The 13531-nt window shown below is 35.4% G+C and overlaps 2 protein-coding genes across 5 annotated transcripts; one reads left to right on the forward strand and one right to left on the reverse strand.

Moving 5' to 3' along the window:
- Window positions 1-135: 135 nt before the first annotated feature.
- On the forward strand, window positions 136-2846 carry LOC149493973 (S-adenosyl-L-methionine-dependent methyltransferases superfamily protein). Of its 3 annotated transcripts, XR_016321992.1 has the most exons (10): window positions 136-360; window positions 429-485; window positions 620-717; window positions 867-936; window positions 1075-1123; window positions 1304-1392; window positions 1476-1523; window positions 2109-2163; window positions 2374-2433; window positions 2602-2679. XR_016321992.1 is itself a non-coding variant. In XM_089724638.1 (9 exons), the coding sequence occupies exons 1-9, from the start codon at window positions 280-282 to the stop codon at window positions 2710-2712; spliced, it is 663 nt and encodes a 220-aa protein (XP_089580764.1). In that variant the 5' UTR covers window positions 137-279; the 3' UTR covers window positions 2713-2846. The 3 variants fall into 3 exon arrangements, 2 of the variants coding, with proteins under 2 accessions (XP_089580764.1, XP_089580765.1); XM_089724638.1 differs by lacking the exon at window positions 2109-2163 and having other exon boundaries at window positions 137-360; window positions 2602-2846; XM_089724639.1 differs by lacking the exon at window positions 2109-2163 and having other exon boundaries at window positions 138-339; window positions 2602-2846.
- Window positions 2847-3851: 1005 nt separating this feature from the next.
- Window positions 3852-10576, reverse strand: EMB2726 (elongation factor Ts family protein). Of its 2 annotated transcripts, none has more exons than XM_089724642.1 (5): window positions 10381-10572; window positions 6970-8774; window positions 6310-6582; window positions 5284-5995; window positions 3852-4775 (listed from the first exon to the last, which is right to left on the reverse strand). In XM_089724642.1, the coding sequence occupies exons 2-5, from the start codon at window positions 8711-8713 to the stop codon at window positions 4139-4141; spliced, it is 3366 nt and encodes a 1121-aa protein (XP_089580768.1). In that variant the 5' UTR covers window positions 8714-8774; window positions 10381-10572; the 3' UTR covers window positions 3852-4138. The 2 variants fall into 2 exon arrangements, with proteins under 2 accessions (XP_089580768.1, XP_089580769.1); XM_089724643.1 differs by lacking the exon at window positions 3852-4775 and adding an exon at window positions 4793-5178 and having other exon boundaries at window positions 10381-10576.
- Window positions 10577-13531: the final 2955 nt, after the last annotated feature.

Below are 13531 nucleotides of genomic sequence, written 5' to 3' on the forward strand. Positions count from 1 at the left end.
TGACTCTGTTTGTTCCTAATAAACGCGAGTCACTTCAATCCAAACGCATAACTTTTTGACCCTTAGGGCCTGAAGAGGTAGGCCCAATGGGCCAAAAGGTTAGGATTCGATCTAAAAGAAATAAATTTCGGAGTATATTCGCCATATTCATTAGGGTTCTGAAGAAAAAGCTGATTCTGACGCTTTGAATCTCTTTCTTCTCTGTTTCTGCTTGGTGAAGTGGATTCAGGATAATCCAGAAAATAAATAAAATAAAATTTAATTAAGATAGAATAGAAGATGAAGCTAAAGCAGTTAGAAAGCATTTTAGGTGATCTTCAACAGTTCTCCAACCCAAAGGTCTCTTTTCTCTCGAAGAGGGTACTTCCTCCGGTCAAACGCATCACTTGCTCTGATTGAATGATTGATTGATTTTTGTTTCCTCGCAGGTGGAGCTCGAGCAGTACCCAACTGGACCCCACATTGCTTCTCGCATGCTCTACACTGTATCACTCTTTCACTTGGTCTTCTTTTACAAAAGAAGAATAATATTTTACTTATATTTTATTGTAATTTGTTGTTGAATGCAATAAGAATGAAGTGAAACCTTATTTGTTTTACCTAATTTCTAATTGAGCAGGCGGAGAATTCATTTGGAGATGTGAGCAACAAGGTAGTGGCGGATTTTGGCTGTGGTTGTGGCACACTAGGCTCTGCAGCTGCTCTTCTGGGCGCAGAGTGAGTTGCATCTTCTCCTCTGTTTCCGTCTCTACGTACTTTATCAGTTTAGCTGAGATTTATGAATTTCATTTAGGTTGTGTTGTGATGGGAGCATCAGTCTCTATGTTTTCCTTTTCCTCTTATTATTTCTACTATTTTTGCAACAGACAGGTTATTGGCGTTGACGTTGATTCTGAATCTCTTGAGATAGCTTCACTAAATGCAGAGGAACTTGAGGTACTATGTCTCTATATTGATCAATAGTTATGCCTATGGATTTTGAAATGCCAATTGATTTTATGGGTTCTTAGTCAATGCTGCTCTATTGGTGGTTTATTGATGCATCTTTGCCTTGTGAAATGATTGAACCTGCAGCTGGACATAAATTTTGTTCAATGTGACATCAGGAACTTAGGATGGAGAGGTAAGAAAATGAGTGATGTTTATTTTTCTTCTATCCACCATTTTTGACTGTTATTTTATTTGTTGAATGGTAAAAGAAAAGGGAAATTTTGTATTGATTAGATTTGTTATTATTACATTTGTTCTATAGGAATTTGCTTTGAACTTCAAGTCTTCATCTAATGATTTTGATCTCATTTAGGTCACACTTGTGACACTGTGGTGATGAATCCTCCATTTGGGACCCGAAAGAAAGGTGCCGATATGGATTTTCTTTTTGTGGCTCTGAAGGTAAATATGGGGACAAATCTGTAGAAAAAATGTGATCTCATTTGATCCAATTGTAATATATTTGTCCTTTCTTTTGGAGTCAGGTTGCTTCTCAGGCAGTTTACTCTTTGCACAAGACCTCAACAAGAGATGTATGTCGTTTTCTTTGGTTGCCCCAGCAGTTGCAATTGACAAATTTTAGTTTTTAACTCTAAGTAGCTTGATTTGAAATTTTCACCTCATCTATATTTTAATTTAATGACAGTAAAATCTACATTCTACTTACTTAACATTACTACTTTGTAGAAATTTTGTGGGACTTGCATGACACTTTGTAAATTGGGAGTTAATGGTAGACTTGGATTCTCTAGTTAGTAATTATCTTAGTTATGATAGGACACTATTAAGCAAGGAGCATGGCTTACTGTAACTAATCATTGATAATACGTTGTTTGTCAAAAAATTCATGTTTGGGACTTTCCAAAATAAAATTTTTGTTGGTCTAAGCTCAAATCTCATGGCACTCTTAGGTGTCTTAGGTGGATCATCAATCATGGACGCAGGACATTTTGTAGAACCTGGCACATTTGGACTTCCTTGCAAAAGATTAGTTGATGAAATATTTGAAAATTATGTGATTTAAATACTATTCTCATGTCCATAATTTCCCCATTGTCTGAAAGGAAGTCCAATACGGTACCTGAAACCTGACTTTTATAATTTGTAACATTATTTAGTACTTCCTCGGCTGGTGGAGCTCGCTGCATATTTAGGTTTCTGACATGGAATAAGGTAACTGTAGGTGCGGAAATTCTTGTAGCTCTTTGTTATTTAGTAATGGGTTCTCTTCTCTCTCATTTGTTTATTTTATGCGAAGGCATTGCTTTTGCCTCTTCTACATTTTTATACCTCATCTGATGCTGTAGCTTATATCCAGTTTTTTATGAGGAATTTGCTGAGAGTAGGATGATGGATATGTTTTTTTCCTCCTTTTCATTGCAGCATGTGAAAAGGACAGCTTTGCGAGACTTTGGTGCTAGCAGTGCTGAGGTTTTATGTGAGGTATGTATGAAGGTGGCTTTGTAGTCGATTTACAGTCCAGCTTTGTTTCGATTTTGCTATGGTTCTTTTGGTAGTGGGACATTATCTGAAAGTTATTTTTACGTCACCGAGCTTGAGAAAGAACGCTTCTGATTCAATCATCTTTAATTTGCTTTGTTGGCCTCTCAGCTTCGGTTCGATCTACCGCAACTATACAAATTTCATAAGAAAAGGGAGGTGGATATTGCAGTAGACCTATGGCGATTCGTACCGAAAAGTAGTCAGGGAAGGAGGATTTAACGCTGCATTGGAATTGTGGTAAAAGGGCATAAGGACTATGCTTGTGTTGTATCATAATAAACACATCCATGTGAAAATTACACTACATGAGTTTATGATATATCAATAACAATGGAAGAAAAAATTGTTTGGCCTTTCCCATTCTTCTTCAGGGCTTTCCATCCCAAAATTGGACCCAAGGAAGTCCCCTGGTATTTCGCGGACTCTATCAGACCCTTGAACATTTTTATCCAGGCAACAAAAACAGGAAGCCCCGCAACCGAGGGCAATCTTCTAAAGCCAGTAATTTTAAAATAATAATAATAATAATAAAAATCAAGAAGAGAGGGAGAAAAGTTTTCCTTTTCTTAGAAGGATATTTTTCCCTTAATGTTCAAACAAAAGGGAAACTTTTCCCTTGCTTTCAGAGATGGGAGAACTTTCGATGGTTGTCCACGAACAAAAGGGAATTTTTTTCTCCGATTACCCATTAAAATTTGGTGTTAGGTTGTTAGCCTCCAATCCGATTACCCTAAAACTTCTCCCGTGGCTTGCTATAAAAATATTAGACAATTTAGTTCCTACTGTTTCAACATTATCAATTTTAGTCCCTCATTTATGAAATTTCTTTGAAACCGAGTAGCCAGTCCTTCCGTTAATCTACCGTGAGAGTTTTCCGTTAAAATTAAGTGAGACGTCCCAACTTTTACATTTTAACGAACAAAATTGCCCTTTTTTCAATTACAAAAAAATTAAATAATAACATATGAGAAATTAAAAATATATATATATTTCAAAGTAAATCTAAGCTCTTATGTCATATATGCTCGATGACAGGGTAAAACGACACTTCCTTTCCTTCAAAATTTTACACCTAATTTATCTAAAATCAAGCTATGAGTCGTTCATTTTTCGGCTGTCAAGAGCGAGTGACCTTTCAAAACAACTCATCGTCTGTCCTCCCAAATCACAACATGGTTTACAGGTTAAAAATTGAAACCTTAAAGTATGAGGAAAAGCATTAAGAAGTATGAGTATTTATTTATAAATTATAACCTGGTAAAATACACATCAATATTGTCAAAATTAGAGCAGGATATGGGAAATATTTGCTCATAAATATTTAGCATTTCACCTGTCCATTTCTTGAAAAATCAAAATAGAAATAATTCCCTGCGTTTTCATATATCCATATGATGTTTCTCTTCTCATCTCACAAATGTGAATGCCAAAAATACTTCAACTGTTATAACGGTGATGTTAAAAATAAAAAATAAAAGAAAAGAAAAAAAGAAGGAACCTAGCTTTCTTTGACCACAACAAAAATAATCAAGTCATTTTCTCATCCAAAATTAGTTCCAGCAACATTTCTCAGCTGTCATGCTCTAGAAGCCTAACCTTGATTTCTTTCCATGTTTGTGATTTGAGCCTACTACTTTTTCCTGTCTCAAGCATCAGTATCTGTCTTTGTATCTTCAGTGGTCTCCCCAAGAGTAAATCGAACAAACCTCCTGACTTTTATGTTCTCCCCAAGAGCAGCAACAGTCTGCTTCACCAAGTCTTTCACCAAAAGGCTATCATCCTTAATGAAAGGTTGCTCTAGAAGTGCAAGCTCTCCAAGTCTTTTTGAAACTCTGCCCTCGACTATCTTCTCTCTTATATTCTCTGGTTTTGACAAAAGGTCCTCTCTCTGCATCTCGAGCTCCTTTTCCTTGCTCAGAATGCTTTCTGAGATGTCCTCAATGGATACAAACTGTACCTGTGGGCAAGCCACGACTTGCATTGCTAGGTCATCAACTAATTCCTTGAATTTTTCACTTCTACCCACGAAGTCAGTTTCACAGTTGACTTCAATCAGAACTCCAATGCGAGAATCGTGAATGTAGGAGCCAATTCTGCCTTCAGCTGCAAGCCGACTAGATTTCTTGTCAGCAGTTGAAAGTCCTTTCTTTCTGAGATACTCTTGTGCCTTCTCAAGGTCCCCTCCAGTTTCAGACAGAGCTTTCTTGCAGTCCATCATCCCAGCCCCTGTTTCTTCTCTCAGTTGTTTAACAACTGCAGCAGAAACTGTTACTGCTGGTGGTCTGCAAAAGAAAGCAGGACACATGTAAGAACATCTGCAAACCTGTGGAATATCTTCTGGGAACAGTATAAATATGAGAGAGAGATACTTTCTGTTTCCCTCAATTTTTGCTACTTTTCAGTTGTGTTAAGCATGCACATGAAACAATCCATTCTACTATACCGAGTTGGTCATACTCAATGCTGATAAATTTTAAGATACAAAATTGGTAATCTATCTTATCTTCCTCCAGTTTCCTTTTCTCCCCTCATTTTTTCCTTTCTTCTTTGCACTAATTTCTTTTTCTCTCTCTTATCATCTACTCCTTTTAATCTCCCCTTATGCATTCTGCTACTTTGCTCCAGCTCCTTGTCCTTATTGCACCAATCCCACACCAGTTTAGCATGAGAGTTATGTCCTGCAGCCTGCAGAACTTTCTGCCTTACTTCCAAGGAAATGATAACAGAAAAGTTAATATTATTGATTTACCACAGCATATTCATCAAAATCCATGTCAAGTGGTTACTTACTTCTTAGCAGCTTCATTGGATTCTTCTGAAGCAGGCTGCTCTTTTGCTGGCGCTGCAACTGGTTTGGCGGCAGTTTGGGCAGCCACCTCAGCTGCAAAATCCTGAGTTTTCTTCTCCAAGCCCTCACCAAGATTATAGCGAACAAACCTCCTTACTTTCATATTTTCTCCAATAGTTGCAATTGTCTGTTTCACCCAGTCCTTCACTGCAATCTTATCATTCTTAATGTATGGCTGTTCCAGCAATGCCAACTCCTCAAGTCTCTTCCTGATTCGACCATCTACAATCTTTGATCTGATCTGCTCTGGTTTTGACAAGAGATCTTCCTTCTGCATCTCAATTTCTCTTTCCTTGTTTACAATCTCTTCAGGAACATCTTCGGCAACAAGATACTGTACTTGGGGGCATGCTGCCACCTGCATGGCTAAGTCATCCACCAGCTCCTTGAAAATGTCTCCACGGGAGACAAAATCTGTTTCACAGTTCACCTCTATCAGGACGCCGATCCTGCCGTCATGAATGTAGGAACCAATTCTTCCCTCAGCTGTGGCTCTACTGGCTTTCTTTTCTGCACTTGCTAATCCTTTCTTTCTAAGGAACTCCTGAGCTTTAACAATGTCCCCTCCAGTCTCTGAGAGGGCTTTCTTGCAATCCATCATTCCTGCTCCAGTTTCTTCACGAAGCTGCTTTACTAGAGCTGGTGATATGGTTGCTGCAATTCATACAAAAACATAAGTGAATAATTAGTTAGTGGGATATGGAAATACAATATCAAACATCCATATGTCTTATTGATAGTATCCCAAGGGCAATACTAGCATATGTTTCTATAGTCACAAACCATCTGTCTCGGGATTTAGTCTATATCTGCTAAAATGTTAACCACAGTATGATATTTTACCCCCCAATATTTTCAGACAAATCACAAGATATGTTTCATGTAACAGTTAAATTTTCACAAAAAGTGAATTTTGATCTGAGTCCGTAAACAAGACAAAGATTAACTAACAAGGAGAAGTTAGAAACCTTTAGTCACACTGCCCTCAGGGGAAGCACTGTTGCTTTGTGCATTTAAATTATCAAAAGTGCCATTTTTCTCTGGGGTGGGTTCCACTTTTTCATTTTCAATTTGTATGACAGAAGGACCTTCGGTCTCAGCAACAGATGTTTGGTTTTCATCCTTGATGCTTTCAACTTGGTTTTCTAATACTTCTCCAATATTCTGACTTTCTGAAGATAAGATTTCAGCCTCACTTGTGCTTCCAGATTGCTCAGAACTTTCAGCACTCTCTTCTCTGTCTGTTTGTACAATCAAGTTCTTGAGAGAATAATATAATACAGAAATCATAGTACAAAGAAGAAAAAACCACATACAAACCCACAATTTACCTAAAACGATCCCCAAACTTTTAAGAGAAGGCAAAGTGAGCATATTTATTTTTTAACCCAAATACTGAGGGAAAAAAGGAAAAAGAAAAAAAAAAAAAAAAGAGGAGCTGCTGTTGCACCTATGGTGTCATTTGGATAACAAAGTGAAGCATCACCTGAGCAGAAGAGCAAAAATTTTTTCTCGTCTTTAAAAACCAAATCTTGTCTTTTGATTTATATATTAGAAAGTATTTAGGTAGTTTTACAATAATCAAAGATAATTCTGCAGACAAATTATCTTAGGTTTCAAGCGGTCACCTTTAGCCTCTTGGGGTTCAGTAGCATCTGCCTGCTTGCTTGAGCCAGAAATACTGCCATTCTCATCAGGAATTGCTGCTTCTATGCTTTCATCTCCAACTGGTACAGTGGAAGAAATTTCGTTCTCTGCAATAGGTGTTTGTATTTCCACTCCATCTTTCGTTATGCCATCAATAGAAGGAGCCTCCTCAACTATCTTATCTGCACCAGATACACTCGCTTCAGGACTTATCTCTGCTGCTTTATCTACAGTTTGAACTGCACCTTCAACACTTTGTATTATGCTAGATTGTATACTTCCTGGCTCCCTAGCATCACCAGCATTACTAGACCCCACAGCCACTTCTTCTACAGAAGTTTCACCCCTTACTGTTTCAACCACAGCAGAAGGGTCACTTAATGATTCCTCGTCAGTGCTTGAAGGCTGGCCCTCAATTTCTGCAACATCAGACACGGTTTCATTCTGGCTTACTTGTTCTACAGAAGTTTCACCCTCTACTGTTTCAACCACAGCAGAAGGGTCACTTACTGATCCCTCATCAGTGCTTGAAGTGTGGCCCTCAACTTCTGCAACATCAGACACAGTTTCGCTCTGGCTGACTTGTTTTTCTACTTCCACTAGGGTCTTTGGTTTTACAGGTTCTGCCACTTTCTCCCTCTCATCCAAAAATGCAGCAATATCCTTGTTCTTACGGAATGCCAGCACAAAGGCATTTGTTGCAACATAGTCAACACCCTCTTCATCAACTTCATTATCTTCTTCTTCCTTCATTGTCAAAGTAACCTGTCCCCTTCCAATGCGCAAAACTGTAACACTAACTTCCTGCCCAACTTGCAGCAATGACTCTCCTGTCATGTTTACCAAATCAGATTCTTCTGATTTGGGCAGGAATCCTTCCTCGCCCTCAGGGAGAGAAATGAAAGCACCAGACCTGGTCAAATTCTTGACTGTGCCCTCTAGCACTTGCCCTTTAACAAACTTTGAGCTCTTCACATCTTTTTTCTGGCTGGGCCTTGGTGTGTTCCTTCTGGCAGGCCTTGGCTTGTCGCTACTGGCAGTGGAAGGAGCATCTTTCTGTTGCTGCAACTTATTGGTACTATCCCTTTCACGCATAGTAAGAGAAATACGCCTTGCCTCTGTATTCACTTCAACTAATCTCACTGTTACCTCTTGGCCGACAGATACAATACTTCCTACATCCTTAACATAGCTATCGCTTAACCTCGAAACATGTACCAGACCATCTGTGAAAGCTCCAAAATCAACAAAAGCACCAAATGGCTGGATTGACTTTACTTTCCCAGTAAATGTTGCACCAGGAATCAGGTCATCATTCTTTACTGGAGGCATTTCACTTTTTCTACTGGGTCTGGAACGTCTTGCTTGAGCTGGAGCAGGATTGGAGGATTTATCACCTTTTTCAACTGCATCTGAAGAAATTTCCGCAGTCCCATCATCTGCAACAGGTGAATCTGGCTCCTCTACCACTACATCTGTATCAGTCCCTGTGGCTGATACAGTATGCAGTAAAGATCTATGAAACCAACCGCAATCCTTTCTGTGTTGTGGGAATAGTCCAACAGAAGTCAGAAGAGGTAATATAATTCTTTGCGAGGATAGTGTATGTTTCGAAGATTTCCTTGGCAAACTGCATCTTGTGAGATGATTATTTTTCTTTATTGTGAAGACAGTTCCAGGAGTGAGAGATATTGTGCTAGTAGAGCATGGCACCGTAGTTGTCATGTTTACATGAATTGAAAAGTTGAGTTTGCAGTTAATGAAAGCTCTCCATTCCAATTTTCACCTGCTCAGAGAAATAACATGATGTAATCTAGTTAAATCAGTCTTTCCTCAAATTAAAGGGCATATAAAAAGTCAGGTTAGACATTTTGCTAAATATCAGATTGCAAAAAAGTTAGCTGCTCCAACTAAAAGTGCTATCAATCACTTGCACATATTGGTCCACAACCCTAAAAGAGCTTCATTTTCAATTATTTCTATCACAAGCTCCCAAGGATGCAAGTGAATCAAATTATCATCAGATGACTACATAACATATTGCATCTTTTTATCGCAGTTACGGAGTTCAATTTCACAATGATGATTCACCTCTAGCCCAAGAAAACAGTAGCAAGTCATCTAGAGGAAGCGATTCTATGAACCTCATCCTGCAAATTCTGCATCATGAATTCCACTCAGAAAATGTATGTTTTCTCAATGTTCTCTCATTCCAAGAAGTTCATTTGCTAGTTTTTCTATTGCCAAATACAAAACACTGCATTAGTTGCCTTGCCATGAGCAAAATTTATCAAACAGCTCCCCACACTATACAATCATCCCCAAACCCCAAGGTCGAGTTTGAGATGGTTCTTTGTCAAGAATTTGCCATCTAAACGCAATATCTAACAAAAGTAGAGATTCATAATGTCTCTGCATTCCCGGTTGTAAGATAATGCAGCTGTAATGCACATTATCAGTATCATTCCATACAAGACCTTTTATCTATCCCTAATTTCAGCTGCGTTTCGTGCAAATTCAACAGAGAAACGGCATAAAAAATCTGAACTCCTGCTACTAAGTTGAAATTTCTTTTAGCATGGAAAGTAGTGCAGTTTTTCTTTTATTATTGTTGTTAATTAACTTGATAAGTACCCAATAAGAAGAAGAGAACACTGATAATTTCTTTATTACTAGTATAACATCTTTAAAAAAAAAACAAATATATTCTTTTCCCCTCTGCTTATATTAAATCAAATTCAAACTCCACCAAGTTGGTGAGCATACCCAAAACCAGAGATTTCACATTTTTTTTCCTTTATTATACCAAATTTCCTAAATTTTGAATAAACCTCCACATTTTCTGTCGAAACTGAAGGTAATTTCATATTATAGATTTCAATAAAATTGTCCAACTAAATTAGGGCACTTTGATGATCATATTCAGCTAGAATATGCAAATTTATGCTGAATTCAGCATCAAGCAGCATACAAGAGCTCCATGTGCAAAGAAGTTAATATCTAGAATAAAGTTCATAATTGAAATGAGAGTAAACACTAGGAAATATTTCTTTAAAAAAACTGCAAAGTAATCACCAATTCTGGTTTATAGAGTCCATTAGAAGAGCTCTTAATCCACAAGGTAGTACTAGGAAAGCAATACATTTGAACAAGTCATAAACTTTTACAATTCAATAACTGCCAAAGCATACTTAATTTCAACAATAAGTAAATAAATTCAAGTTTTGACAGCAGCCCCGTTCAGAAGAAACGGAGAAGCTAATACCCACAAAGCAAAAAACAAACAAAGCATTAAAATTCAAATAAATTAACAACCCGAAATAGCAAAATCATAGAAAAACTAAATAAAAGATGTCTCATAGCTGATGATAATAGTGAAGTGTGAACAGTACCTCAAAATCTTCAATCTTAATAATGTGTAAAAGAAAAGAAAAGAAACCCAAGAAATTTTATGAGTAGCTGGTGAAGCTGGTGATAGAGTAATGAACAATGATAACAGAAGCCTATTCAAGGCCAGTGAAGAGAGTGAAACGAAAGGTGGGTCTTTAAATCCTTATCTTATGGCTCTGGTTCTGAGTTCCATAATCCATAGCATCGATAGACAAAAGACAATCCACATAACGGCTATTTAGCTCAGCTCCGTTCGGCTGGCTTCAAGCCTTGAGCCAATGAGCCTAGCTTGCATAGCTCACTACGTGTATAGACAGCCACAGCCCAGAGAAGAGAGAAGGCTGATTTGAGGGAACTTAATGTGGGCTTTCCCTTATTTTACGAATTTGTTGCAAGCAAGCTAATTTGGGCTTTCATACAGGCCCATTCTGCTGTTTTAGTTTTGGGTTTTACGTTGACTTTCTGCGAGGAGTAGATCAGCTCCACAATGTTTTTTTTGAAAAAAAAAACAGAATGTATTATTGATTTAAATATTACACTATCAAATTCCTTGGGAGTTCAAATTTTAGTCAAAGTCAAATTAGAAAAAGAATACTTTTTTATATTAAAGTATAGATTTTAAATAAAAATGAATCAATTTTATATACAAATATTAACTATTAATAATAATCTTTTTCCACTCTTTCAATTGAAAACCAATTTTGGTTTTCAGAATATATGACTTTATAATCTTAATTATAACCTAATTGAAAAAAAAAAAAAAAAAAGAAATAGAAGTTTATATGTTTTATGTGACAATAACAATTGGCCCATGAAATCTCAATTCCTGAATAGATAAAAAATGTTTAAAGTCTAATAACTTTGACTTCATTTTATCAAAATAGTAATAATAATAATTTAGACTTCAAATTCATACCTTTTACATTATTTTAAGGATTGCCTAATGCTAGCGTTTGGTAAATCATAATGAGAGGTAATATAATATAACAAAAACATTTTTAACTATATTATATCATGTTTGATTATGGTTGACTAAATATATTAATTCGTATATATATATATATACTCTTTAACTTAAAGCATACAACTTCGTTAAGGCTCGAAGTCAATATCATCATATGTAATAATAAAATTTTAAGCAGGATGATTATGACATCTGAAGAAAGATTAAGTACTTTGATAATTTTTTTATTTAAATGAGATCAAGGACTCAATTTTCATGGATAGATTAAATAATTATATTTGTCAAAAATATTTTACTTTGAATGGATCGATTTAGCACAAGCAGAATTGAATCCTTACCCAGTAGATTGAAAATGCCTGTGATTGGATTAATACTTAACTGTAGTTAGCACCGAAGGGGGGGGGGGGGAAAAAAAAAAAAAAAGTCATATGTATCTCCACAACTCTTGTAAATTGTAATCGTTCTTTTCTTTTTAATGCCAGAAAAAACTGTCCATTCGATTAACACATCCAAAACTTGTCAGTTTCAAAAATTAAAAACCTTTTTTGTTTATTGATTTCTGGTTTCGTGGATGGATGGTCTCTTTTTTTAAACTAACGTTAGGTGAAAAAGAATCTGTAATCTCTATATTTATATAACCAGCCATACAAAACAAACCACGTTTAACGTTTGTGATAATGGTAAAGAGCTATAAATATGAAACTCACACACACACACACACACACATATATATATATATATATATATATATATATAGTCATTAGAAGTATGACCACATGCATGCATGCAAGCTAATATATAACCTTTCCACTATTACAACCAAAGTAATATATAAAATATAAAAAAATGCCATTCAATTATAGATTCATCAAAAGAAGTAATAAACTAATGTATCAAAAAAAGAAGAAGCTCATCACCAATGACTTCATCAATGACTCAATGTGTGTGTATATGTATATACTATGCTTGGATTGCACTAAAGACTGAACCAAGAAAAGTTAGAATAAGCTTCAAGATTGTCAAAAAAAAGCAACTTTTCATAGGCAGATGCTCAAAATTAATCCCAATGGCCAAATTAAGACAAAAATTTTATAATGGTGCCCCACGTGGGTGTGTGACATCTGATGCCAGCTTCCTTAACCAAATCAAACCAATTATGCAAGCTTTGCTTACCAACTCGACCTATATATATATATATATATATATATAGAGAGAGAGAGAGAGAGAGAGAGAGAGAGAGGGTAGCTTGAAGGTACTTAACCTCTCTATTCTGATCCTGTTTTCTGTCATTAGATTAAAACCCAAGTAGTCTCGATTAGTCTAATTGATGTATTAATTAAGTTAGTTAACTATAAAATAAACCCTAGCATCGGAGTTGTAGACTTATTGATATTCTAGCATTGTAATGGATTTTGGATGAAAATAATAACAACCTTATAATAATTAAATCTTAATCTCAAAACTACCTTGAATCAATTATATAAATCTTTACTTCCATTCCACTTTTTTAATTTTTCATAGGTAAATGATAATAGATTCATATGATATTTTTTTGTAGATTTAAAATTGATTTTGAAAAAAAGAAAGTTTCAAATGTGAGATTTTTTTTTTTTTAAATCAGGTTTAGGCCCATAAAAATCATATTATAAGAATCTATATCCATGTTAAAAAAATTACTCATAATTTCCATTAGTAATAGTAATGGATTCTTATATAATTTATAATAATATTTGTATTTTTCAATTTGGTCAAAAACTTTTTAAGTCTAATCAATTCTCTTTTTTAAATCAGAAAAAAAAATCTATTATATATTTACATATGTTAAAAGGCAATCAGCATAAAGCAATTAATTATTAATTAAATGTTTCTAGAATATATTTTGAACCTTTTTGCTTTGAATTAATTAGCAAAACAAATCTTAAAAGGTGATTGGGCATCTCAACTTTAAGTATCGAGAAAGCAACAAGACAGATCATCAAATTATCTAGAACAATATTAAATTATTAATTAATTATTATTAGAAAAATAAGGTTCATTGCCCAAAAGTTCCTTAAATAATTTATAAACAATATAATATATCATTGATCAACCAATAAACAATAAATAACATAATGTTCATATTATATATAAATAGGATTCTTAATTCTTAAACGAAACTAGACATATTAAGGCACCAATGATATATATTT

Source organism: Jatropha curcas, chromosome 8, assembly GCF_041381405.1.
Source record: "Jatropha curcas cultivar XTBG-Jc1 chromosome 8, XTBG_Jcur_1.0, whole genome shotgun sequence".
NCBI classification, from domain to species: domain Eukaryota; kingdom Viridiplantae; phylum Streptophyta; class Magnoliopsida; order Malpighiales; family Euphorbiaceae; genus Jatropha; species Jatropha curcas.